Source organism: Perca flavescens, chromosome 16, assembly GCF_004354835.1.
Source record: "Perca flavescens isolate YP-PL-M2 chromosome 16, PFLA_1.0, whole genome shotgun sequence".
Classification (NCBI taxonomy): domain Eukaryota; kingdom Metazoa; phylum Chordata; class Actinopteri; order Perciformes; family Percidae; genus Perca; species Perca flavescens.
Genome location: NC_041346.1, coordinates 34,663,855 through 34,688,854, shown reverse-complemented (window position 1 = coordinate 34,688,854; position 25,000 = coordinate 34,663,855). Strand labels below are relative to the sequence as shown.

Here is a 25,000-nt window from a genome sequence, read left to right as displayed (position 1 = left end):
GCAGTATATTAATACAACAACGTTACATGAGCAGTACATGAGCAGTATATTAATAAACATGAACAGTATATTAATACAACAACGTTACATGAGTAGTATATTAATACAACATGAGCAGTATATTAATACAACAATACATGAGCAGTATATTAATACAACAAGCGTTACATGAGCAGTATATTAATACAACAACGTTACATGAGCAGTATATTAACAACAACGTTACATGAGCAGTATATTAATACATGAGCGTTATATGAGCAGTATATTAATACAACAACGTTACATGAGCAGTATATTAATACAACAACGTTACATGAGCAGTATATTAATACAACAACGTTACATGAGCAGTATATTAATACAACAACGTTACATGAGCAGTATATTAATACAACAACGTTACATGAGCAGTATATTAATACAACGTTACATGAGCAGTATATTTACAACAACGTTACATGAGCAGTATATTAATACAACAACGTTACATGAGCAGTATATTAATACAACAACGTTACATGAGCAGTATATTAATACAACAACGATGAGCAGTATATTAATACAACAATATTAACATGATGAGCAGTATATTAATACAACAACGTTACATGAACAGTATATTAATACAACAACGTTACATGAGCAGTATATTAATACAACAACGTTACATGAGCAGTATATTAATATAGTATATTAATACAACAACGTTACATGAGCAGTATATTAATAACGTTAATGAGCAGTATATTAATACAACAACGTTACATGAGCAGTATATTAATACAACAACGTTACAAGCAGTATATTAATACAACAACGATGAGCAGTATATTAATACAACAACGTTACATGAGCAGTATATTAATACAACAACGTTACATGAGCAGTATATTAATACAACAACAACGTTACATGAGCAGTATATTAATATATGAGCAGTATATTAATACAACAACGTTACATGAGCAGTATATTAATACAACAACGTTACATGAGCAGTATATTAATACAACAACGTTACATGAGCAGTATATAATTATGAACAGTATATTAATACAACAACGTTACATGAGCAGTATATTAACAACGTTACATGAACAGTATATTAATACGTTACATGAGAACAGTATATTAATACAACAACGTTACATGAGCAGTATATTAATACAACGTTACATGAGCAGTATATTAATACAACAACGTTACATGAGCAGTATATTAATACAACAACGTTACATGAGCAGTATATTAATACAACAACGTTACATGAACAGTATATTAATACAACAACGTTACATGAGCAGTATATTAATACAACAACGTTACATGAGCAGTATATTAATACAACAACGTTACATGAGCAGTATATTAATACAAGCGTTATAAGCAGTATATTAATACAACAACGTTACATGAGCAGTATATTAATACAACAACGTTACATGAGCAGTATATTAATACAACAACGTTACATGAGCAGTATATTAATACAACAACAGTATATTAATACAACAACATGAGCAGTATATTAATACAACGTTACATGACAACAACGTTACATGAGCAGTATATTAATACAACAACGTTACATGAGCAGTATATTAATACAACGTTACATGAGCAGTATATTAATACAACAACGTTACATGAGCAGTATATTAATACAACGTTACATGAGCAGTATATTAATACGTTACATGAGCAGTATATTAATACAACACGTTACATGAGCAGTATATTAATACAACAACGTTACACACAACAACGTTACATGAGCAGTATATTAATACAACAGCAGTATACATGAGCAGTATATTTACAACAACGTTACATGAGCAGTATATTAATACAACAACGTTACATGAGCAGTATATTAATACAACGTTACATGAACAGTATATTAATACAACAACGTTATAGTATAATACAACAACGTTACATGAGCAGTATATTAATACAACAACGTTACGTTACATGAGCAGTATATTAATACAACAATGAGCAGTATATTAATACAACAACGTTACATGAGCAGTATATTAATACAACAACGTTACATGAGCAGTATATTAACAACAACGTTACATGAGCAGTATATTAATACAACAACGTTTACATGAGCAGTATATTAATACAACAACGTTACATGAGCAGTATATTAATACAACAACGTTACATGAGCAGTATATTAATACAACAACGTTACATGAGCAGTATATTATTAATTAATACAACGTTACATGAGCAGTATATTAATACAACAACGTTACATGAGCAGTATATTAATACAACAACGTTACATGAGCAGTATATTAATACAACAACGTTACATGAGCAGTATATTAATACAACAACGTTACATGAGCAGTATATTAATACAACATGAGCAGTATATTAATGAGCAGTATATTACAACAACGTTACATGACAGTATATTAATACAACACGTTACATGAGCAGTATATTAATACAACACGTTAATGAGCAGTATATTAATGAGCAGTATATTAATGAGCAGTATATTAAACAACGTTACATGAGCAGTATATTAATACAACAACGTTACATGAGCAGTATATTAATACAACAACGTTACATGAGCAGTATATTAATACAACAACGTTACATGAGCAGTATATTAATGATGAGCAGTATATTAACAACAACGTTACATGAGCAGTATATTAATACAACAACGTTACATGAGCAGTATATTAATACAACAACGTTACATGAGCAGTATATTAATACAACAACGTTACATGAGCAGTATATTACAACAAACAGCAGTATATTTACAACATGAGCAGTATATTAATACAACAACGTTACATGAGCAGTATATTACAACAACGTTACATGAGCAGTATATTTACGTTACATGAGCAGTATATTAATACAACAGTATATTAATACAATGAGCAGTATATTAATACAACGTTACATGAGCAGTATATTAATACAACGTTACATGAGCAGTATATTAATACAACAACGTTACATGAGCAGTATATTAATACAACAACGTTACATGAGCAGTATATTAACAACAATGAACAGTATATTAATACAACAATGAGCAGTATATTAATACAACAACGTTACATGAGCAGTATATTAATACAACGTTACATGAGCAGTATATTAATACAACAACGTTACATGAGCAGTATATTAATACAACAACGTTACATGAGCAGTATATTGAGCAGTATATTAATACAACAACGTTACATGAGCAGTATATTAATACAACGTTACATGAGCAGTATATTAATACAACAACGTTACATGAGCAGTATATTAATACAACAACGTTACATGAGCAGTATATTAATACGTTACATGAGCAGTATATTAATACAACGTTACATGAGCAGTATATTAATACGTTACATGAGCAGTATATTAATACAACAACGTTACATGAGCAGTATATTAATACAACAACGTTACATGAGCAGTATATTAATACAACAACGTTACATGAGCAGTATATTAATACAACAACGTTAGTATATTAATACAACAACGTTACATGAGCAGTATATTAATACAACAACGTTACATGAGCAGTATATTAATACAACAACGTTACATGAGCAGTATATTAATACAACAACGTTACATGAGCAGTATATTAATACAACAACGTTACATGAGCAGTATATTAATACAACAACGTTACATGAGCAGTATATTAATACAACAACGTTACATGAGCAGTATATTAATACAACGTTACATGAGCAGTATATTAATACAACGTTACATGAGCAGTATATTAATACAACAACAACGTACATGAGCAGTATATTAATACAACGTTACATGAGCAGTATATTAATACAACAACGTTACATGAGCAGTATATTAATACAACGTTACATGAGCAGTATATTAATACAACAACGTTACATGAGCAGTATATTAATACAACAACGTTACATGAGCAGTATATTAATACAACGTTACATGAGCAGTATATTAATACAACAACGTTACATACAGTACAACGTTAATAGTATATTAATACAACAACGTTACATGAGCAGTATATTTACGTTACATGAGCGTATATTAATACAACAGTATATTAATACAACAACGTTACATGAGCAGTATATTAATACAACAACGTTACATGAGCAGTATATTAATACAACGTTAAATGAGCAGTATATTAATACGTTACATGAGCAGTATATTAATACAACAACGTTACATGAGCAGTATATTAATACAACAACGATACATGAGCAGTATATTAATACAACAACGTTACATGAGCAGTATATTAATACAACAACGTTACATGAGCAGTATATTAATACAACAACGTTACATGAGCAGTATATTAATACAACGCGTTATGAGCAGTATATTAATACAACAACGTTACATGAGCAGTATATTAATACAACAACAACGTTACATGAGCAGTATATTAATACAACAACGTTACATGAGCAGTATATTAATACAACAACGTTACATGAGCAGTATATTAATACAACAACGTTACATGAGCAGTATATTAATACAACAACGTTACATGAGCAGTATATTAATACAACAACGTTACATGAGCAGTATATTAATACAACAACGTTATATTAATACAGTATATTAATACAACAACATGAGCAGTATATTAATTATGAGCAGTATATTAATGAGCAGTATATTAGTATACAACAACGTTACATGAGCAGTATATTAATACAACAACGTTACATGAGCAGTATATTAATACAACAACGTTACATGAGCAGTATATTAATACAACAACGTTACATGAGCAGTATATTAATACAACAACAACAGTATATTTACGTTACATGAACAGTATATTAATACAACAACGTTACATGAGCAACAACGTTATATGAGCAGTATATTAATACAACAACGTTACATGAACAGTATATTAATACAACAACGTTACATGAGCAGTATATTAATACAACAACGTTACATGAGCAGTATATTAATACAACAACGTATGAGCAGTATATTAATACAACAACGTTACATGAGCAGTATATTAATACAACGTTACATGAACAGTATATTAATACAACAACGTTACATGAGCAGTATATTAATACAACGTTACATGAACAGTATATTAATACAACAACGTTACATGAGCAGTATATTAATACAACGTTACATGAGCAGTATATTAATACAACAACGTATATTAATTACATGAGCAGTATATTAATACAACAACGTTACATGAACAGTATATTAATACAACAACGTTACATGAACAGTATATTAATACAACAACGTTACATGAGCAGTATATTAATACAACGTTACATGAGCAGTATATTAATACAACAACGTTACATGAGCAGTATATTAATACAACAACGTTACATGAGCAGTATATTAATACAACGTTACATGAACAGTATATTAATACAACAACGTTACATGAACAGTATATTAATACAACAACGTTACATGATTTAAAAAGCAACCTGTCATACGGGGAGAGAGCAGAGGTGCTGGGCTCAGAAAACTATTTATTTAGAGGGTCGGTTGATCTCTAATAATCAGGGTGTTTAATAAGTAGATCGAGCTACATTTAGAGGCTGTCATACTGGTAACGTAGCTACATACCGCCGGAGACCGTGGGGGGGCATTTAAACAGGTGTCTGTCCCTCCAGGGAACAACAGGACGCCTGGGGGACAGTTAGGGACCAACGGGACGCCTGGGGGACAGTTAGGGTCCTACGGGACGCCTGGGGGACAGTTAGGGACCAACGGGACGCCTGGGGGACAGTTAGGGTCCTACGGGACGCCTGGGGGACAGTTAGGGACCAACGGGACGCCTGGGGACAGTTAGGGTCCAACGGGACGCCTGGGGGACAGTTAGGGTCCTACGAGACGCCTGGGGGACAGTTAGGGTCCTATGAGACGCCTGGGGGACAGTTAGGGTCCTATGAGACGCCTGGGGGACAGTTAGGGTCCTATGAGACGCCTGGGGGACAGTTAGGGACCAACGGGATGCCTGGGGGACAGTTAGGGTCCAACGGGACGCCTGGGGGACAGTTAGGGTCCTACGAGACGCCTGGGGACAGTTAGGGTCCCACGGGACGCCTGGGGACAGTTAGGGTCCCACGGGACGCCTGGGGACAGTTAGGGTCCTACGGGACACCTGGGGGACAGTTAGGGACCAACGGGACGCCTGGGGGACAGTTAGGGTCCTACGAGACGCCTGGGGGACAGTTAGGGTCCTACGGGACGCCTGGGGGACAGTTAGGGTCCTACGAGACGCCTGGGGGACAGTTAGGGTCCTACGGGACACCTGGGGGACAGTTAGGGTCCTGGGGGACAGTTAGGGTCCTACGAGACGCCTGGGGGACAGTTAGGGTCCTACGGGATGCCTGGGGGACAGTTAGGGTCCTACGAGACGCCTGGGGGACAGTTAGGGTCCTACGGGATGCCTGGGGGACAGTTAGGGTCCTACGAGACGCCTGGGGGACAGTTAGGGTCCTACGAGACACCTGGGGGACAGTTAGGGTCCTACGAGACGCCTGGGGGACAGTTAGGGACCAACGGGACTCAGGAGAACTAACAGCTGATCACAATAACACAGAAACCTCTTTCTTCTTCTTCTCTTTCTTCTTCTTCAGGTTCAGCTGTCAGCCCCCCCACTCCCTGTAGCCCCGCCCACCTGTCGCGTGTCACTTCCTCCTCAGACAGCGAGGACTTGGCCCCGCCCCCTCTGTCCTCTGGCTCCAGCCAATCAGAGCAGAGGAAGAGGAAGCCCAGAGGGAGAGAGGACCCAGATGAGGAAGAGGAGGAGGAAGAGGAGGATTCTGGGAGGTTTGTGGGCCGGATGGCCTTCTCCTCCCGAGGGGGGGGGCAGGAGCTCACGCTGCACCGGCTCCCCCACAGGAACCAGCGAAGAAGAGAGGGGGGAGCAGCCGGCCAATCACAGAAGGATGTGAGCGTGGTCCGGCAGAACGGTTACACCAGGTCAGAGACTTTATTTATTTACACCTCTTATCACCGTAGCAACATCACCGTAGCAACATCGCGGTAGCAACATCGCCATAGCAACATCACTGTAGCAACCTCCCCTCTTCACAAAACCACACACACACACACACACACACACACACACACACACACACACACACACACATATACACACACACACACACACACACACACACACATACACACACACACACACACACACACACACACACACACACACACACACACACACACACACATACACACACACACACACACACACACACACACACACACACACACACACACACACACACACACACACACACACACACACACACACACACACACAGACACACACACACACACACACACACACACACACACACACACACACACACACACACACACACACACACACACACACACACACACACACACACACACACACACACACACACACACACACACACACACACAGACACACACACACACACACACACACACACACACACACACACACACACACACACACACACACACACACACACACACACACACACACACACACACACACACACACACACACACACACACACACACAGACACACACAGACACACACACAGACAGACACACACACACACAGACACACACACACAGACACACACACACACACACAGACAGACACAGACACACACACACACACACACACACACACACACACACACACACACACACACACACACACACACACACACACACACACACACACACACACACACACACACACACACAGACACAGACACACACACACACAGAGACAGACACACACAGACACACACAGACACACACACACAGACACACACACAGACACACACACACACACAGACAGACACACACACACACAGACACACACACACACACACACACACACACACACACACACACACACACACACACACACACACACACACACACACACACACACACACACACACACACACACACACACACACACACACACACACAGACACACACACACACACACACACACACACACACACACAGACACACACACACACACACACACACACACACACACACACACACACACACACACACACACACACACACACACACACACAGACAGACACACTGTTAACTAGCCGTGTTGGCTGGTGATCAGTAAAGTTAATTTAAACCTGAATACATTAGAAGTATTACTTTATATTATGTGTTTTAGAAGAAGTATTCACAGTAAAGGTTATAAAGTGATAATGTAGTTCTTTTCTCCCTCAGCTCCTTTTCCCAGCATGCCTTGCTCCTGCAGCCAGCCCCGAGCCAATCAGAAGCTCTGGACATTTCTTCAGGACGATGGCGTTTCTGTGACGTCCCGCCTCCTCTCGCCCTCTCATCCAATCACGAGGCTCTCCACCTCTGGCGCCTGGTCTCCTTTAGCCCCGCCCCCATGCTGCGGCTCTCAGTGGTTGCCGTGGAGACACTGTCGGAGCTACTGAGGGGCGGGGCTTGTGTTCGTCCGCTGAGACCCCTGAGAGACTGGACGGCCCCGCCCAGCCTCAGCAGTGACCACTGGTAATATTATATTTATATATATATAAATATACTTTATATATATTAGTATGTTACTCTGTGAACATTATATATATTAATATGTTACTCTGTGAACATTATATATATTAATATGTTACTCTGAACATTATATATATTAATATGTTACTCTGTGAACATTATATATATCAATATGTTACTCTGTGAACATTATATATATTAATATGTTACTCTGTGAACATTATATATATTAATATGTTACTCTGTGAACATTATATATATTAATATGTTACTCTGTGAACATTATATATATTAATATGTTACTCTGAACATTATATATATTAATATGTTACTCTGTGAACATCCATCCATCCACACACTCTGTGAACATTATATATATTAATGTTACTCTGTGAACATTATATATATTAATGTTACTCTGTGAACATTATATATATTAATATGTTACTCTGTGAACATTATATATATTAATATGTTACTCTGTGAACATTATATATATTAATATGTTACTCTGTGAACATTATATATATTAATATGTTACTCTGTGAACATTATATATATTAATATGTTACTCTGAACATTATATATATTAATATGTTACTCTGTGAACATCCATCCATCCATCCACACACTCTGTGAACATTATATATATTAATGTTACTCTGTGAACATTATATATATTAATGTTACTCTGTGAACATTATATATATTAATATGTTACTCTGTGAACATTATATATATTAATATGTTACTCTGTGAACATTATATATATTAATATGTTACTCTGTGAACATTATATATATCAATATGTTACTCTGTGAACATTATATATATTAATATGTTACTCTGTGAACATTATATATATTAATATGTTACTCTGTGAACATTATATATATCAATATGTTACTCTGTGAACATTATATATATTAATATGTTACTCTGTGAACATTATATATATTAATATGTTACTCTGTGAACATTATATATATTAATGTTACTCTGTGAACATTATATATATTAATATGTTACTCTGTGAACATTATATATATTAATGTTACTCTGTGAACATTATATATATTAATATGTTACTCTGTGAACATTATATATATTAATATGTTAATATGTTACTCTGTGAACATTATATATATTAATATGTTACTCTGTGAACATTATATATATTAATGTTACTCTGTGAACATTATATATATTAATATGTTACTCTGTGAACATTATATATATTAATATGTTACTCTGTGAAAAATGATCCGTTTCATCCTGAAAAGTCCGCTTTTTCAAAAACCAACATGGCTCAGTTCAAAATTTTGTTTCAAAACAAAATTCCTTATCTCTATTAATATGTTACTCTGTGAACATTATATATTTTAATGTTACTCTGTGAACATTATATATATTAATGTTACTCTGTGAACATTATATATATTAATATGTTACTCTGTGAACATTATATATATTAATATGTTACTCTGTGAACATTATATATATCAATATGTTACTCTGTGAACATTATATATATCAATATGTTACTCTGTGAACATTATATATATTAATATCTTACTCTGTGAACATTATATATATTAATGTTACTCTGTGAACATTATATATATTAATGTTACTCTGTGAACATTATATATATTAATATGTTACTCTGTGAACATTATATAACATTATATATATTAATATGTTACTCTGTGAACATTATATATATTAATATGTTAATATGTTACTCTGTGACTATTATATATATTAATATGTTACTCTGTGAACATTATATATATTAATGTTACTCTGTGAACATTATATATATTAATATGTTACTCTGTGAACATTATATATATTATGTTATTAATATGTTACTCTGTGAACATTATATATATTAATGTTACTCTGTGAACATTATATATATTAATATGTTACTCTGTGAACATTATATATATTAATATGTTACTCTACTTACTTTGAAATGTTTTGTGTTTGCAGTTACGTGCGAACGGCTAAACCGAGGTAAGCCATTACTTTAGTCTTTAAGTTTTAAACGTGTGATTAGTGAAGATATAACTAATGTTTACTAGTTTGGTCTTTATAACTAAATGAGCCTCGGGTTTATGTTTTTAATGTGTATTTAATGTGTTAATGTGACTGTTTGTTCTGAACTAGTTTCTGTGTTTCCAGTCCAGCCTTTTCTGCTCGGCGACAGCAGAAACAGAGAGCCAATCACAGCTCCCGGAGCCTCCACCCCCCCTGGCGACGGCCCCTCCCCCTGCCCCTGTGTTCAGCCAATGGCCTGTCTGCTCCGCTGGCCGTCGTCCAATCAGCAGCCAGCTCCCAGTTCCTCAGCTCAAATGAAGAGGTAAAGACTCAGGTGTTAAACTCCCGGCCCCTCGCGGATTTAAATCCAGCCCGATGATTGGTTTAGGTTCACGCACCCGCAGCGCTACCATTGGTCCGGGTGGGCCTGGCCTCGCCCACTTTGACCCCGGCCTATAGTAGGGCTGGGCGATATATCGATATTATATCGATATCGTGATATGAGACTAGATATCGTCTTAGATTTTGGATATCGTAATATCGTGATATGACCATAAGTGTCTTTTCCTGGTTTTAAAGGCTGCATTACAGTAAAGTGATGTTGTAACCGTTCTATTATTTGCCTTTACCCACTTAGTCATTATATCCAAATTACTGATGATTATTTATCAAAAATCTAAGTGTGAAGATATTTTGTATAGATATATATAACCTGTTTATTATTTATTCATTTGATTTTGCAACTGTTCACTGAAATAGTCTGTTTCTATGAAACTACTTGTGACATGTTATATTTGGCTTTGACTTTGACTGAACTGCTCTCAGTTTGTGGAAAAGAAATATCGGGATATATATCGTATATCGATATTCAGCCAAAATATATCGGGATATGACTTTTGGTCCATATCGCCCAGCCCTAGCCTATAGTGAGTAGGGAGTGATTTTCATTCTAGCAGTTCATCCAATAAGATTTTATTTATTTATTTTAGGACAATGCACATTAATGAACATTTCTGTAAACGCACCAGTGTTAGCCACTCGGCTAATGATCAACTGTAGTCCTAGTTGTTCTTTATGGTGGGAAGAAACCGGAGCACCCAGAGGAAACCCACGCAAGCCCGGGGAGAACACGCAAACACCCCACAGAGAGGCCCGGGACCACCTGGGTTAGAACCCACAACCTTCTTGCTGTGAGGCAGAAGTGCTAACCACTGAGCCACTGTGCTGCCTCATAAGCAGCCAGAGGAAAGCTTTGAGTGAAAGCTTCTCAGCCAATCAGCAGCTTCTACCCCACGTGTGGACTCTTAAGCCCCGCCCACAGGGTGCATCGTCACCAGCAACTGATCCAATGAAATGAAGGACGTTTAGGCGCAACCTTTTCAAGCTAGCTCAGCGAGACAGAGCCAGAGTGTAGCTGTTAGCTAATATGAAACACAGAGAGAAGATCAGCAGGAAACGCTCCGAGGAGCAGCAGCAGGAGGAAACTCCCGCCATTTAAAGGTCCAGTATGTAATACTGCCAGCTAGTGTTTAAAAACGGTACTGCAGTACAAATTATAAATACTGGAGAGAGTGTTTCCCCCCCCCCCATCCCGCCCAGACTCGTAGTTCACGTTGGTTGCCAGGCTGAGACGCCCCCTAATGGCCGATCTTAGCCAAAATTGGTACCGAGCATCATAGTGGGATGTTGAAAAATGATCTCAAGTTATTTGCTGATAACATTTAATTTAACCGAGATATGATATGATACGTGTGTGGTAGCTAGCTAGGAACATTTGTTTGGTTGTCAAATTGGCATACTTTAACGTAGCAAAATTCCTTCCATAACTTTTTGTCAGGTCCATCTGGAGATGCTAACTACCAGGTTTCGTGCAGATCGGTCTTTAGGTGGCGCTATAAGCAACGTTCATTTGTTTCGGCCAAGAACTCAATGCATTTAAATGGGAAATTTGCAATTGTAATATCTCTGCCACAGTAAAAGCAATCAACACAAAACTTGTTATTCTTGTTCGGCATGCCGTTCTGAGGCTCTGTACCAAATTTGGTGAAGATCGTCAGAATTCGGCAGATTTACCAACTTTGAGACTCATGAGTTCCCCCAGGAGATCTGGTTCCTGATGAGGTCTTTAGGAGATCTTGTTCCTGATTAGGTCTTTAGGAGATCTGGTTCCTGATGAGGTCTTTAGGAGAGCTTGTTCCTGATGAGGTCTTTAGGTGATCTTGTTCCTGATGAGGTCTTTAGGAGATCTGGTCCCTGATGAGGTCTTTAGGAGATCTGGTTCCTGATGAGGTCTTTAGGAGATCTTGTTCCTGATGAGGTCTTTAGGAGATCTTGTTCCTGATAAGGTCTTTAGGAGATCTTGTTCCTGATGAGGTCTGTAGGAGATCTTGTTCCTAATGAGGTCTTTAGGAGATCTGGTTCCTGATGAGGTCTTGAGGAGATCTTGTTCCTGATGAGGTCTTTAGGAGATCTGGTTCCTGATGAGGTCTTTAGGAGATCTTGTTCCTGATGAGGACTTTAGGAGATCTTGTTCCTGATGAGGTCTTTAGGAGATCTTGTTCCTGATTAGGTCTTTAGGAGATCTTGTTCCTGATGAGGTCTTGAGGAGATCTTGTTCCTGATGAGGTCTTGAGGAGATCTTGTTCCTGATGAGGTCTTTAGGAGATCTTGTTCCTGATTAGGTCTTTAGGAGATCTGGTTCCTGATGAGGTCTTTAGGAGATCTTGTTCCTGATGAGGTCTTTAGGAGATCTTGTTCCTGATAAGGTCTTTAGGAGATCTTGTTCCTGATGAGGTCTTTAGGAGATCTTGTTCCTGATTAGGTCTTTAGGAGATCTTGTTCCTGATGAGGTCTTGAGGAGATCTTGTTCTTGATGAGGTCTTTAGGAGATCTTGTTCCTGATGAGGTCTTTAGGAGATCTTGTTCCTGATGAGGTCTTTAGGAGATCTTGTTCCTGATAAGGTCTTTAGGAGATCTTGTTCCTGATGAGGTCTGTAGGAGATCTTGTTCCTGATGAGGTCTTTAGGAGATCTTGTTCCTGATAAGGTCTTTAGGAGATCTTGTTCCTGATGAGGTCTGTAGGAGATCTTGTTCCTGATGAGGTCTTTAGGAGATCTGGTTCCTGATGAGGTCTTTAGGAGATCTTGTTCCTGATGAGGACTTTAGGAGATCTGGTTCCTGATGAGGTCTTTAGGAGATCTTGTTCCTGATGAGGTCTTTAGGAGAGCTTGTTCCTGATGAGGTCTTTAGGTGATCTTGTTCCTGATGAGGTCTTTAGGAGATCTGGTCCCTGATGAGGTCTTTAGGAGATCTGGTTCCTGATGAGGTCTTTAGGAGATCTTGTTCCTGATGAGGTCTTTAGGAGATCTTGTTCCTGATAAGGTCTTTAGGAGATCTTGTTCCTGATGAGGTCTTTAGGAGATCTTGTTCCTGATTAGGTCTTTAGGAGATCTTGTTCCTGATGAGGTCTTGAGGAGATCTTGTTCTTGATGAGGTCTTTAGGAGATCTTGTTCCTGATGAGGTCTTTAGGAGATCTTGTTCCTGATGAGGTCTTTAGGAGATCTTGTTCCTGATAAGTTCTTTAGGAGATCTTGTTCCTGATGAGGTCTGTAGGAGATCTTGTTCCTGATGAGGTCTTTAGGAGATCTGGTTCCTGATGAGGTCTTTAGGAGATCTTGTTCCTGATGAGGTCTTGAGGAGATCTTGTTCCTGATGAGGTCTTTAGGAGATCTTGTTCCTGATGAGGTCTTGAGGAGATCTTGTTCCTGATGAGGCTTTAGGAGATCTGGTTCCTGATGAGGTCTTTAGGAGATCTTGTTCCTGATGAGGACTTTAGGAGATCCGGTTCCTGATGAGGTCTTTAGGAGATCCGGTTCCTGATGAGGTCTGTAGGAGATCTGGTTCCTGATGAAGTCTTTAGGAGATCTGGTTCCTGATGAAGTCTTTAGGAGATCTTGTTCCTGATGAGGTCTGTAGGAGATCTTGTTCCTGATGAGGTCTTTAGGAGATCTTGTTCCTGATGAGGTCTGTAGGAGATCTTGTTCCTGATGAGGTCTTTAGGAGAACTGGTTCCTGATGAGGTTTGTAGGAGATCTTGTTCCTGATGAGGTCTTTAGGAGATCTTGTTCCTGATGAGGTCTGTAGGAGATCTTGTTCCTGATGAGGTCTTTAGGAGATCTGGTTCCTGATGAGGTCTTTAGGAGATCTTGTTCCTGATGAGGTCTGTAGGAGATCTTGTTCCTGATGAGGTCTGTAGGAGATCTTGTTCCTGATGAGGTTTCTCTGTTTCTGTTTCTCTTCAGCGAGGGAAACGAGTCTCTCAGATACGAATCCGCCGGGCGTCGCCGCGGGAAACGCTGCTGACCCCGATGGGACTACCAAAGGTCAAAAGGTCAGGAGGGGGTGGGTCAAAAGGTCAGGTGGGGGGGTCAAAAGGTCAGGAGGGGGGTGGTCAAAAGGTCAGGTGGGGGGGGTCAAAAGGTCAGGTGGGGGGGGGTCAAAAGGTCAGGAGGGGGGGTGAAAAGAGAAAACAAAGTGAAACGGTCCAAATATTAAAATGTATTTCTGTCTTCAGGTTAAAGAAGAAGGAGTTCAGTCTGGAGGAGATTTACACCAACAAGAACTACAAATCCCCCTCCACCAACAGGTTAGAAACTACATCTCCCAGCATGCCTCTGGGTGGCTCTGCAGGAAGTCTCTCTGTTATTTAGGATTTAGTACGTGAGTTACAAACGGTGTCTGGTGAAATATTACAGCATGTAAAGAGACAATATATATATATATATATTGTCTCTATATAAGAAGTCTCTTTCCCGGTGCTGGCTGAGTGTTACTGAGCAGCCTCCAACTGAGCTTGAAGACGTAGATGTGACGTGAGCAACGTGTCTGAAAGTGTGAAGTCTTCTGGTAGCTGAGCCGAGAGAAATCTCAATCATTCCCAATCTCACAGAGACGGAGAGTGTAGGTATATGTAAGGAGATAACATAGACACAGGCTAATTAGTAGGGGTGGGGGGGAAACATCCATACAGTGTAGTATCGCAATATTTTCTGTGGTAATACTGAATCTATACACAGACGCCATTCATTCTTGAAAGCGATTACAGTTTCTGCCCCCCGAACCCAGACTGGGAGCTGGTTCCATAGGAGAGGAGCCTGATAACTAAAGGCTCTGGCTCCCATTCTACTTTTAGAGACTCTAGGTACCACCAGTAACTCTGCATTCTGGGAGCGCAGTGCTCTAGTGGGACAATAGGGTATTAGGAGCTCTTCTAGATATGATGGTGCTAGACCATTTAGAGCTTTGTAGGTCAGGAGAAGGATTTTAAACTCAATCCTGGATTCAACAGGAAGCCAGTGCAGAGAAGCTAATACAGGAGAAATATGATCTCTTTTCTTAGTTCTTGTGAGAACACGCGCTGCAGCATTCTGGATCAGCTGGAGAGTCTTAAGGGACTTATTTGAGCAACCTGACAGTAGGGAATTACAATAGTCCAGCCTGGAAGTAACGAATGCATGCACTAGTTTTTCAGCGTCGTTTTGAGACAGGATATTCCTAATTTTAGCAATGTTACGAAGATGAAAAAAGGCTGTTCTCGATGATTGTTTTAGATTGGCATTAAAGGATATATCCTCATCAAAAATAACTCCTAAATTTCTGACAGTAGTGCTGGGGGCCAGGACAACACCATCCAGAGTAGCTATATCTTTAGATAATGAAGTTCTGAGGTGTTTAGGGCCCAGCACAATAACTTCAGTTTTGTTAGAGTTTAACATCAGAAAATTGTAAGTCATCCATGATTTTATATCTTTAATACACGCTTGAAGTTTAGCTAGCTGACTGGTTTCGTCTGGTTTGATTGACAAGTATAATTGGGTGTCATCCGCATAACAGTGAAAGTTAATTGAGTGTTTCCTAATAATATTGCCTAGAGGAAGCATATATAAGGAGAATAGAATTGGTCCAAGCACTGAGCCTTGAGGAACCCCATGGCTAACTTTAGCGTACTTGGAGGATTTATCATTAACATTAACAAATTGAGATCGATCAGAGAAATAGGACTTAAACCAGCTCAGAGCAACTCCTTTAATGCCAACCAAGTGTTCCAGTCTCTGTAACAGGATAGTATGGTCAATAGTGTCAAATGCAGCACTAAGATCTAGTAAAACAAGAATGGAGACAAGTCCTTTGTCTGCAGCAGTTAAAAGGTCGTTAGTAATTTTCACCAGTGCCGTCTCTATGCTATGATTCTTTCTAAATCCTGATTAAAAGTCATCAAATAAACTATTGCTATGGAGAAAATCACATAACTGATTAGAAACCACCTTCTGAAGGATCTTGGAGAGAAAGGGAAGGTTAGATATAGGTCTATGGTTTGCTAAGACCTCAGGATCGAGGGTGGGTTTTTTCAGAAGAGGTTTTATCACAGCTACTTTAAATGACTGGTACATAACCTGCTAATAAGGACATATTGATCATATCTAGTAGAGAGGTGTTAACCACGGGTAACGCTTCTTTGAGTAGTCTCGTTGGGATGGGGTCTAAGAGACAGGTAGATGGCTTTGCTGAGGATATCTTTAACATTAATTGTTGGAGGTCTATAGGATAAAAGCAGTCTAAGTATATGTCGGGACTAGTTGTTCTTTCTAACGGTCCTGCGTTGAAAGGTGAACCATCAGAAGTTGAGGGCAAAAGGTGACGGATTTTATCTCTAATTGTTATAATTTTATCATTAAAGAAGCTCATGAAGTCATCACTACTCAGAGCTAGAGGAATAGATGGCTCAGTTGAGCTGTGACTATCTGTCAGCCTGGCTACAGTGCTGAAAAGAAACCTTGGGTTGTTCTTGTTTTCTTCTATTAATGATGAGTAATAGTCTGATCTGGCCTTTCTTAGGGCCTTCCTATAGGTTTTCAGACTTTCTTGCCAATCCAAACGGGATTCCTCCACTTTGGTGGAACGCCACTTACATTCGAAGTTTCGCGAGTTTTGTTTTAATTTGCGAGTTTGGGAGTTATACCAAGGAGCTAATTTACTTTGCTTCATCATCTTCTTTTTCAGGGGAGCAACAGAGTCTAAGGTCGTCCGTAGGCAAGTTGTAGCACCGTCTACAAATGTATCAATTTGAGAGGGACTGAGGTTAACATAGAGGTCCTCTGTTATGTTAAGGCACGACATAGAGTCGAATGCTGTTGGAATATCTTCTTTAAATTTAGCTATAGCACTGTCAGATAGGCATCTAGTGTAGAAGCTGCTATCTGGTTTAGTATGGTCAGGTAGTAAGAATTCGAAAGTGATTAAAGAGTGATCTGACAATACCGAATTCTGCGGAAATATTATTAAATCCTCAATTTCAATACCATATACCAGCACAAGGTCGAGGGTGTGGTTGAAACAGTGCGTCGCCTTGTGCACACTCTGACTGAAACCGATTGAATCCAGTAATGAGTTGAAAGCAGTACTAAGGCTATCATTGTCAACGTCTACATGGATATTAAAATCACCTACAATAAGTACTTTGTCTGATTTAAGGACTAAACATGATAAAAACTCTGAGAATTCAGATAACAATTCAGAATACAGACCTGGAGCTCGGTAGACAACAACAAATATAATTGGCTGTAATGTTTTCCATTTTGGATGTTGAAGATTAAGAACAAGACTTTCAAAAGAGTTATAATTTAATTTAGGTTTAGGATTAATTAACAAGCTTGCATCAAAGATGGCTGCAACTCCCCCTCCTCGGCCTGAGCCTCTAGGAATTTGAGTATTAATATGACTGGGAGGAGTGGCTTCATTTAGACTGACATAGTCTTCATGGCCCAGCCAGGTTTCAGTAAGACAAAATAAATCAATGTTATTATCTGATATCAACTCGTTAACCAATAATGCTTTAAAAGACAGAGATCTAATATTTAATAGTCCACATCTAATTTTCCTATTTTGTTCTATCGTTGCAGTCGTTTTAATTCCAATTAGGTTGTTAAGTATAGCGCATCTTTTGTTTACCTTTGATTTAACCGATCTGAGTCCGGGAACAGACACCGTGCTTATTAGACTATGAGTGGGCGACTGCTCCAACGGAAGCACCGGGGGGCGCGTAGTACTGCACCCCTGATTACTAATATCAAACTTGGGTTGTCATGGTTTATGTCTGTGAAGTGAGATGAACAAACAGAGACATTTATCTTTTTCAATGAAACTAAAATGACATTTTATTTTGGGGACATCATTTGAAATTGGGAAAAATTTGAAGTTGGAAAAAAGGTAATACATTGCAATATATCGCAAAATATTGCAATTTGTTTAAAATCAAAATAATATCGTATCGTGAAGTATCGTGATGATATCGTATCGTGAGGCCTCTGCTGATTCCCACCACTAGTAATTATTCATCACTAACATTCTAGATAACATTAGTAATTACTGATCACTAACATGCTAGATAACATTAGTAATTATTGATCACTAACATGCTAGATAACATTAGTAATTACTGATCACTAACATGCTAGTTAACATTAGTAATTACTGATCACTAACATGCTACTTAACATTAGTAATTATTGATCACTAACATGCTAGTTAACATTAGTAATTACTGATCACTAACATGCTAGTTAACATTAGTAATTATTGATCACTAACATGCTAGTTAATATTAGTAATTACTGATCACTAACATGCTAGTTAACATTAGTAATTATTGATCACTAACATGCTAGTTAACATTAGTAATCACTGATCACTAACATGCTAGTTAACATTAGTAATTATTGATCACTAACATGCTAGTTAACATTAGTAATTACTGATCACTAACATGCTAGTTAACATTAGTAATGATCACTAACATGCTAGATAACATTAGTAATTACTGATCACTAACATGCTAGTTAACATTAGTAATCACTGATCACTAACATGCTAGTTAACATTAGTAATTACTGATCACTAACATGCTAGTTAACATTAGTAATGATCACTAACATGCTAGTTAACATTAGTAATGATCACTAACATGCTAGTTAACATTAGTAATTACTGATCACTAACATGATAGTTAACATTAGTAATTACTGATCACTAATATGATAGTTAACATTAGTAATTACTGATCACTAACATGCTAGTTAACATTAGTAATTACTGATCACTAACATGCTAGATAACATTAGTAATTATTGATCACTAACATGCTAGTTAACATTAGTAATTACTGATCACTAACATGCTAGTTAACATTAGTAATCACTGATCACTAACATGCTAGTTAACATTAGTAATTATTGATCACTAACATGCTAGTTAACATTAGTAATTACTGATCACTAACATGCTAGTTAACATTAGTAATTACTGATCAATAACATGCTAGTTAACATTAGTAATTACTGATCACTAACATGCTAGTTAACATTAGTAATTATTGATCACTAACATGCTAGTTAACATTAGTAATCACTGATCACTAACATGCTAGTTAACATTAGTAATTATTGATCACTAACATGCTAGTTAACATTAGTAATTACTGATCACTAACATGCTAGTTAACATTAGTAATGATCACTAACATGCTAGTTAACATTAGTAATTACTGATCACTAACATGCTAGATAACATTAGTATTTACTGATCACTAACATGCTAGTTAACATTAGTAATCACTGATCACTAACATGCTAGTTAACATTAGTAATCACTGATCACTAACATGCTAGTTAACATTAGTAATTACTGATCACTAACATGCTAGTTAACATTAGTAATTACTGATCACTAACATGCTAGTTAACATTAGTAATTATTGATCACTAACATGCTAGTTAACATTAGTAATGATCACTAACATGCTAGTTAACATTAGTAATGATCACTAACATGCTAGATAACATTAGTAATTACTGATCACTAACATGCTAGTTAACATTAGTAATTACTGATCACTAACATGCTAGTTAACATTAGTAATTATTGATCACTAACATGCTAGTTAACATTAGTAATTACTGATCACTAACATGCTAGTTAACATTAGTAATGATCACTAACATGCTAGTTAACATTAGTAATGATCACTAACATGCTAGATAACATTAGTAATTACTGATCACTAACATGCTAGTTAACATTAGTAATTACTGATCACTAACATGCTAGTTAACATTAGTAATTATTGATCACTAACATGCTAGTTAACATTAGTAATTACTGATCACTAACATGCTAGTTAACATTAGTAATTATTGATCACTAACATGCTAGTTAACATTAATAATTACTGATCACTAACATGCTAGTTAACATTAGTAATTATTGATCACTAACATGCTAGTTAACATTAGTAATTATTGATCACTAACATGCTAGTTAACATTAATAATTACTGATCACTAACATGCTAGTTAACATTAATAATTACTGATCACTAACATGCTAGTTAACATTAGTAATTACTGATCACTAACATGCTAGTTAACATTAGTAAGTCTTCCAGCTACACTCGGCTCACACAGACGAATGTTGATGATGAAATGTGTGTAGTCTGTTGGCGCGCTGTCTCTTTAAGAACTCACATCTAAACTAAACTACATCTCCCAGCATGCCTCTGTGTCTCCTGTTCAGACTAGTGTAAACTACATCTCCCAGCATGCCTCTCTGTCTCCTGATCAGACTAGTGTAAACTACATCTCCCAGCATGCCTCTGTGTCTCCTGATCAGACTAGTGTAAACTACATCTCCCAGCATGCCTCTCTGTCTCCTGATCAGACTAGTGTAAACTACATCTCCCAGCATGCCTCTGTGACTCCTGATCAGACTAGTGTAAACTACATCTCCCAGCATGCCTCTGTGTCACCTGCAGGAGTCTCGAGACGATCTTCGAGGAGCCTCGGGAGAAGGACGGAGCGCTGCTCCTGATTGGCCAGCAGAGGAGGCGCAGGCTCCTCCTCTTCCCCGACTTCACGCAGCCGAGGAAGAGGAAGAGGGCGGGACTTCCTGTTGCCATGGCGCCCAGGAAGCGTGTGGCGGCGCGGCGCCACGGCAACGGAGACGGAGAGGATGCAGACGCTGACGTGATGCTGCTGCAGCGACTCAGCGCGCTGGAAGACTTCCTGACGCAGCAGGGCCTGGACCTGTGACATCACTTCCTGTCAGCTGACCGGAGGCTGCTCGCTGCTACCGCTGCGTTACCATGGTTACCCTGGTGATGCCGTCAGCACGTCGGTCTGATGAAGCGGCTTTTTACTTTGTTTGGACTTTTTTCTTTTTTTTTTTTACAGTTTAGGCTGTTTTTAAAATGTGAAACTTCTGAAATATTTAATAATGTTTTTAACAGTTTTTAACATTCAGGAGGCCCCGCCCACATCATAGGCCCCTCCCACATCATGCATCATAGGCCCCTCCCACATCACAGGCCCCTCCCACAGCATGCATTATAGGCCCCTCCCACATCATGCATTATAGACCCCGCCCACATCATAGACCCCTCCCACACCATGCATTATAGGCCCCTCCCACATCATGACTCAGAGACCTCGTGACACCACAGGACTTTAATTTTACTTTTGTTTCCCAAAATATGAAAAGACTTCACTGTAGAACTCCGAGTACTCCGAGTACTCTGGGTATTAGTACTTTAAAGTGTAATATATATATTTCTGCTGACAATGTTTCTATTTTTGAAACAATAAAGTTTGTTTCTGCTCACTGAAGTTTGTCTCTTATCTGTCATGTTTCTCTAAGGCTTTCAGAGACTTCAGATACAGTATTAGGGGACCACTAAGGTCTATATAAAAGAGACTTCAGATACAGTATTAGGGGACCACTAAGGTCTATATAAAAGAGACTTCAGATACAGTATTAGGGGACCACTAAGGTCTATATAAAAGAGACTTCAGATACAGTATTAGAGGACCACTAAGGTCTATATAAAAGAGACTTCAGATACAGTATTAGGGGACCACTAAGGTCTATATAAAAGAGACTTCAGATACAGTATTAGGGGACCACTAAGGTCTATATAAAAGAGAGACTTCAGATACAGTATTAGAGGACCACTAAGGTCTATATAAAGAGACTTCAGATACAGTATTAGGGGACCACTAAGGTCTATATAAAAGAGACTTCAGATACAGTATTAGAGGACCACTAAGGTCTATATAAAGAGACTTCAGATACAGTATTAGGGGACCACTAAGGTCTATATAAAAGAGACTTCAGATACAGTATTAGGGGACCACTAAGGTCTATATAAAAGAGACTTCAGATACAGTATTAGGGGACCACTAAGGTCTATATAAAAGACTTCAGATACAGTATTAGAGGACCACTAAGGTCTATATAAAAGAGACTTCAGATACAGTATTAGGGGACCACTAAGGTCTATATAAAAGAGACTTCAGATACAGTATTAGAGGACCACTAAGGTCTATATAAAAGAGACTTCAGATACAGTATTAGGGGACCACTAAGGTCTATATAAAAGAGACTTCAGATACAGTATTAGGGGACCACTAAGGTCTATATAAAAGAGACTTCAGATACAGTATTAGAGGACCACTAAGGTCTATATAAAAGAGACTTCAGATACAGTATTAGGGGACCACTAAGGTCTATATAAAAGAGACTTCAGATACAGTATTAGGGGACCACTAAGGTCTATATAAAAGAGACTTCAGATACAGTATTAGGGGACCACTAAGGTCTATATAAAAGAGACTTCAGATACAGTATTAGGGGACCACTAAGGTCTATATAAAAGAGACTTCAGATACAGTATTAGAGGACCACTAAGGTCTATATAAAAGAGACTTCAGATACAGTATTAGGGGACCACTAAGGTCTATATAAAAGAGACTTCAGATACAGTATTAGGGGACCACTAAGGTCTATATAAAAGAGACTTCAGATACAGTATTAGGGGACCACTAAGGTCTATATAAAAGAGATTTCAGATACAGTATTAGGGGACCACTAAGGTCTATATAAAAGAGACTTCAGATACAGTATTAGAGGACCACTAAGGTCTATATAAAAGAGACTTCAGATACAGTATTAGGGGACCACTAAGGTCTATATAAAGAGACTTCAGATACAGTATTAGGGGACCACTAAGGTCTATATAAAAGAGACTTCAGATACAGTATTAGGGGACCACTAAGGTCTATATAAAAGAGATTTCAGATACAGTATTAGGGGACCACTAAGGTCTATATAAAAGAGACTTCAGATACAGTATTAGGGGACCACTAAGGTCTATATAAAGAGACTTCAGATACAGTATTAGGGGACCACTAAGGTCTATATAAAAGAGACTTCAGATACAGTATTAGAGGACCACTAAGGTCTATATAAAGAGACTTCAGATACAGTATTAGAGGACCACTAAGGTCTATATAAAAGAGACTTCAGATACAGTATTAGAGGACCACTAAGGTCTATATAAAGAGACTTCAGATACAGTATTAGAGGACCACTAAGGTCTATATAAAAGAGACTTCAGATACAGTATTAGAGGACCACTAAGGTCTATATAAAGAGACTTCAGATACAGTATTAGAGGACCACTAAGGTCTATATAAAGAGACTTCAGATACAGTATTAGGGGACCACTAAGGTCTATATAAAAGAGACTTCAGATACAGTATTAGGGGACCACTAAGGTCTATATAAAAGAGACTTCAGATACAGTATTAGGGGACCACTAAGGTCTATATAAAAGAGACTTCAGATACAGTATTAGGGGACCACTAAGGTCTATATAAAAGAGACTTCAGATACAGTATTAGGGGACCACTAAGGTCTATATAAAAGAGACTTCAGATACAGTATTAGGGGACTACTGAGGTGTGAGACACACACAGTCCTTCAGCATCAAACTTTTTGCCGGGTCTTCAGCCCCGAATGTATTTTGTAAAGTTGACTGATAAATATGAAACTGGACATCTCTTAGTGTCCTCTCTGCTGTAACCAGCTGAGCAGCTTCAGGTTTATAAAGGACCAGGGGTCTCATTTATAAAACTGTGCGTAGGATCAAAAAAAAAGTCAGATTTATAAACCCGTGCGTACCACACCTGTAACTAATGTTACAAATCACAGACTGACTACAGGAGGGTGTACGTGGATCAGCCTCTCATCCCACCCTGTACACGCCCATTTATAACCATAAATAGTCAACGTAGAGCACCTGGTGAAAGCTGATCAGTGTGTTAATGACCCTGCAGCTCTTCTTTCGGTACACTTTATAATTTCGGCCTGTTATTGCACAGTGTAGAGAAACCGGATCTATAGACTACCTTTATTAATAAAATCTCCCAAATCAGCAGGCATTACAGTACTCGGGGACAGATTGGATA

The 25,000-nt window shown here is 38.0% G+C and overlaps 1 protein-coding gene across 1 annotated transcript in view; it reads left to right on the top strand.

The window, feature by feature from the left end:
• Positions 1-22,357, top strand: part of wu:fi75a02 (proline-rich protein 14) — a 26,065-nt gene extending 3,708 nt beyond the window's left edge. The window contains exons 2-8 of the mRNA XM_028602621.1: positions 6,657-7,002; positions 8,306-8,599; positions 10,595-10,618; positions 10,787-10,964; positions 14,945-15,033; positions 15,217-15,288; positions 21,508-22,357. Of these exons, the coding sequence (XP_028458422.1) occupies positions 6,863-7,002; positions 8,306-8,599; positions 10,595-10,618; positions 10,787-10,964; positions 14,945-15,033; positions 15,217-15,288; positions 21,508-21,784 (1,074 nt within the window). The 5' untranslated portion in view covers positions 6,657-6,862 and the 3' untranslated portion in view covers positions 21,785-22,357. The remainder of the gene's footprint in view (positions 1-6,656; positions 7,003-8,305; positions 8,600-10,594; positions 10,619-10,786; positions 10,965-14,944; positions 15,034-15,216; positions 15,289-21,507) is intronic.
• Positions 22,358-25,000: the final 2,643 nt, after the last annotated feature.